This window comes from Ambystoma mexicanum, chromosome 10 (assembly GCF_040938575.1).
Source record: "Ambystoma mexicanum isolate Mex_15411 chromosome 10, UKY_AmexF1_1, whole genome shotgun sequence".
NCBI lineage: Eukaryota > Metazoa > Chordata > Amphibia > Caudata > Ambystomatidae > Ambystoma > Ambystoma mexicanum.
This window is the reverse complement of record NC_090932.1, coordinates 1,464,204,609-1,464,209,086: the sequence shown is the minus strand read 5'-3', so window position 1 is coordinate 1,464,209,086 and position 4,478 is coordinate 1,464,204,609. Positions and strand designations below refer to the sequence as shown.

At 54.1% G+C, this 4,478-nt stretch overlaps 1 protein-coding gene across 1 annotated transcript; it reads left to right on the top strand.

Moving 5' to 3' along the window:
* The first annotated feature begins 1,981 nt into the window (after positions 1-1,981).
* LOC138492411 (nuclear apoptosis-inducing factor 1-like) lies at positions 1,982-4,021 on the top strand. The gene is made up of 2 exons (XM_069619538.1): positions 1,982-2,811; positions 3,136-4,021. The coding sequence occupies exons 1-2, from the start codon at positions 2,391-2,393 to the stop codon at positions 3,975-3,977; spliced, it is 1,263 nt and encodes a 420-aa protein (XP_069475639.1). The 5' UTR covers positions 1,982-2,390; the 3' UTR covers positions 3,978-4,021.
* Positions 4,022-4,478: the final 457 nt, after the last annotated feature.

The window sequence follows — 4,478 nt, the reverse complement described above, 5'->3', positions numbered from 1 at the left end:
CTTACAAGAACCAGTTCTTGGGATTCATTACAAGTATGGCAGTAAACTGTAAATTTGGCAGTAAATTTTGCAGTAAATCTGTTACCGCCACCTTTACCACTACGTCGAATCCAGACGTCCAGAAATGTTGCGCTAATTCCGTCGGCCCAATTACCTCTGGCGGAATAACCTCCAGCAGTAATTCCTCAGAGCTTTGGCGGGATTAGCGCCAGGTTTAATTCCGTCAGCGGAATTACTGCCAGAAACTCGATTTCTGCCGTATTACAAGAGGAAAATCAGCAGAATTACCTAAATAAATCTGCAGTAATTCAGCCAAAAAAAACGCACATTTACCTCCACTAAAATGGAGGAGGTAAACGCATCCCAGTGATTATCAAGGCACAGGTGCACCAAATCCATGTAGGAGGAGTATATAAGGCCCACACCATCACCAAACACACACCCAAGCAACATGCAGCCACAAGTAGACGTTGATTATGGGATCCGCAACCCCCTACTATTCATCCAGCTACAGCAGCATGCAAGAACCTAGCTGGGAAGGAGACAGACACCACAAAGGCTCAGGAGATGTGTGCTGCAGAAGGCACCCATACCACGTGTCTGCCCATCCCTTTGGACACTGACGGACAACTAATTAGTGACACTCTATCGCTTGGACCGTCCGACCATCACAGACCTGCTCACCCTGATCTATGCTGATCTCCAGAGTGCCACTGCAATCAGAACTGCCATCCCCTGCTGCTGAAGTTTGTGTCTGTCCTACACTTCTGTGCCATGGGCAGTTCAAACACACTGTTGGGAAACTGCATGGGGTGTCCCTGGCAATTTTCTTAAAGGTGCTGGAACAACTCCTGGATGCACTCATGAAGCATGCCCATCAGTACATTTCCATGCCCATCACCCAGAAGCAGGTGCATGCAACAAAGGCACGTTTCTATACCATTGCCCATTTCCCCAACACCATAGCGGCATTGGATTGCACACATGTGGCATTGGTGCCCCCCCCCCCTCCGCAGGCAATGGAGCAGGCATACCGGAACAGGAAACAGTACCATTCCATGAATATCCAAATGGTATGAGATGCGGACCTCCGAATGAAATGATGATATGATGTAGCATTTATAACGCGCCTGTACACAAGTAGTTCTAGGCGTGGCAAGACAAGGAGGGGAAAACAAGGGAGTACAAAATAGCAATCTTACTAGGCCTTGTGTCATTCAGATGGTGCAAGTGCAGGGTAGAGAGAAGGGGAGAAGTGCCAGGGGGGAGGGGACGGGGGAAGTGCAGTTAACTCACAAGTGCAGCCAGCGGGTGGCTCATAAGTGCAGAGAGAAGGGACTATAGAGTTGCAGATACAGACCTTTAAGTGCTGGTGAGCCCAGAGGCAGTGTGAGGGCAAGTGGACATGCAGGAGCCTGGACCCGAGTTCACAGGGTGACTAGGTGACCAGTGAGTGGAGCAGTCAGGTGCATCAGCAGGGGAGAGAAAGAGAGAAAGTGGAAGCAAAAAGGAAGGTCTTCAGTTGATTCCGTAACTGGAGGTGGTTGTGCACAAGTTTGTGAGAGGCAGGGAGGCTGTCCCAGAGGTAGGCGCCAGCCGAGGAGATAGATCTTCCCCTAACTCCCTGCTTGGAAAAGCGTCTGACCCTCAGAGAGTTGGAGGTGGATGAGCAGAGAGCTCGAGAAGGAAGATGGTTTGGAAGAGAAAGTTGGAGGTAGAGTGATCCCAGGCCCCAGAAAGCCTTGTGGATGATGCAGAGGGTTTTGAACATGATCCTTGCAGCCACGGGAACCAGTAAAGAGATTGCAGAGCTGGAGAGATAAGATCCCTGGGCTTAAGGCAAAGGACAAGTCTCGCAGTCCTGTTCTGGATAAGTTATAAAGGTCGAAGAGTAGAGGCAGGAAGATTTAGAAAGAGGCTGTTGCAATAGTCCAGCCTAGAGAGGACCAGTGCTCTGGAGACAGTGGGCCTCATTACGACCCTGGCGGTAATCCGCCGTCATTACCGCCATGGCGTAATGAACGTTAACGCCGTGGGACGATGGTGTAAAGTGCGCCACATTACGACCCATCGCGCACGAGCATTACGCCATGGCGGTAATGTAAACAGCGCCATGGCGGTAATGCCCCCAAAACGGCACCTACCGGCATCGTATGCGGCGCAAGGTGCACCACCGCCACCGCCGTACATAGCGGTGACCGTAGTTAGCGGTCACCGCAATTAGCGTTGACCGTAGATAAGCGGAACCGGAAGTAGCGTCACCGCGGCGGAACGGGAAAGAGCACGGCGGCCATCTTTAAAAACACAATCCATTGCCATCCTCCGAAACCACTGGACATCCGAGCCTGAGACCCCGCCAATACCGGCTTCAACCTTCTACCTGCAGGAAGATGCCTAAAGTTTTGAAAAAAGCCTGTGACCGCCAGCGGCAAGACCGCTTCTCCAGAGAGGAGCTCACCATTCTAGCGGAGACCCTACAGGAGAACGCTGCAGTGGTATTCTCCAACCAACTGACAAGACCGGCCATAACCAAGAAGAAGGCCATATGGGCACTGGTAGCTCAGCGGGTCAGTGCCGTGGGAACGACACCCCGCAATGTCAAACAGTGCCGCAAGCGGTGGGACGATCTCCGGCTCAGAGTCAGGAGCATACTATCAGCCAACATGAACCTGGCAATGGCAACTGGGGGAGGATCGGAGTCCCCTATAAAATTGCAGCCATGGGAGGAAATCTGTGCCTCCACAATCGGAATGCAGAGCATTGAAGGAGTAGGAGGAATGGAGAGAGGAGCCCCGACATCGGGCGATGCAGGTAGGTGGCTCAAATCAAGGCATGCAAATCTCACCTAAGTCCATTCATGTGAAGTACAATGTTGGCCCATAGTGTGAATGCAACACATCAGCAGGAGACTGCCCACAGATACATCCGATCTGCACCCTGTACACATGCAGCATGCACACCCTAACTGCAGGCACCCACATACCTCCATGCTACTTCCACACAAAAGGGAGTCAACTTTTTTCCCCTGCATGAAATGTGCCACATGTACTAACTGATGAGATGCCAGTCGCCACAATGCCCGGCCAATGTCCGCAGACCCATCAATAACACTCTCCCTCCTCTGTCCCACCACAGGCTCAAATTCCGACCTTGAGGAAGAGGACACCACAGCCTCCACACCCACCAAGAGGGCCAGGCCAACTGTGCCAACGCCACAACCCTCCACCTCTGTCGTCCCGAGGAAAACACCACAGCAGGCAAAATCCATGCAAGGGAAACAGGACAGGGCACAGACAGCCACCCCAGCAGGCAGTACAGCAGCAGCAGCAGCAGCAGCAGACATCACACCAATCATGCCCACAGAAGCCACAGCCTCTGCTGCAAGCAGCACACTTGGGGAGACTGCTGCCATTGCTGCCTCCTCCGATAGTGAAGCAGGGACCTTTGAGGAGAGTGATGTCAGGAGCCCCACAGGCCACCCTCATTCCCCCTACCTGTCCCTAAGCAGCCCGCATGTGGATGCCACACAGGGTCAGCCAGAGGATGACGATTGGCCAGCCACTCCATCCCCGCTGCAGGGGCAGATCAGCCCAATGGGAATGCCACTGCCATTAGCCATGGCCCAGAATCCCAACCATTCTCTGGAGGCGATTGCCACCCGGCAGCAGCAACTTTCCTCGCTGCTCGAAGAACATGTTGCTGAATGTGGGGGGTCAAGTGCAGCAATGGATAAATGTGCTGAGACTGTGAAGGCAGCTATAGAGTCGTCCACAAAGGACATCTGCGCGGAACTAGCTGCTGTGCGGCACGCCATCACTGACCTTGTGCAGACAATACGGGCCATGCGTCCAAATGAGCAGGCAGGATCCTCCTCGGTTGCCAGCTCGACACCGAGCAGCCCCATCCGCCGATCGGGGAGGAACCTCCGCAGCACAGGCAGGGGTGCCCCGGGGGCCAGTGGAGGGGGCTGCCAATAGTGGCCGGACAGTGTAGGAATCCTACTACTGACACTGCTGCACAGACCAACTCACACCTTTGTTGGGATTCCAGGGGGGGGGGAGGGTGGAGGGGGGAGTGGGTGTGTTGGGGTGTGCAGGGGGGTGGCGGGGTGGTGTGTTGGGGAGTTAAGGGGGGAGTTTGGGGGGTGTGTGTGCAGGGGGGAGGTGGGAGGTGGGAGGGGGTGTGTTGGGGTGTGCAGGGGGGTGGCGGGGTGGTGTGTTGGGGAGTTAAGGGGGGAGTTTGGGGGGGGGTGTGCAGGGGGGAGGTGGGAGGTGGGAGGTGGTGTGACACGACAGTACATAGTTCAAATACAGTTTATTCGTTTCACAAAAGGAAACGTGTGGACATTTTCATTGCGTATGTGTGCTTTATTGGTGTCCAGTCCTCAGTGTGCATGCCCCAGAGTCACACAGTGCCCCAAGTGCTGTCTCCATGCGATGAACACCAGCCGTGTGTGCTAGAAGCAGTGGTTGATGATA

What these genes read in the sequence shown, in the direction of transcription:
- LOC138492411 (XM_069619538.1), top strand. Translation starts at nt 2,391, where the DNA reads ATGCCTAAAGTTTTGAAAAAAGCCTGTGACCGCCAGCGGCAAGACCGC. An exon ending in CCCGACATCGGGCGATGCAG is followed by an intron (nt 2,812 to 3,135) that starts GTAGGTGGCTCA and finishes GTCCCACCACAG; the next exon opens with GCTCAAATTCCGACCTTGAG.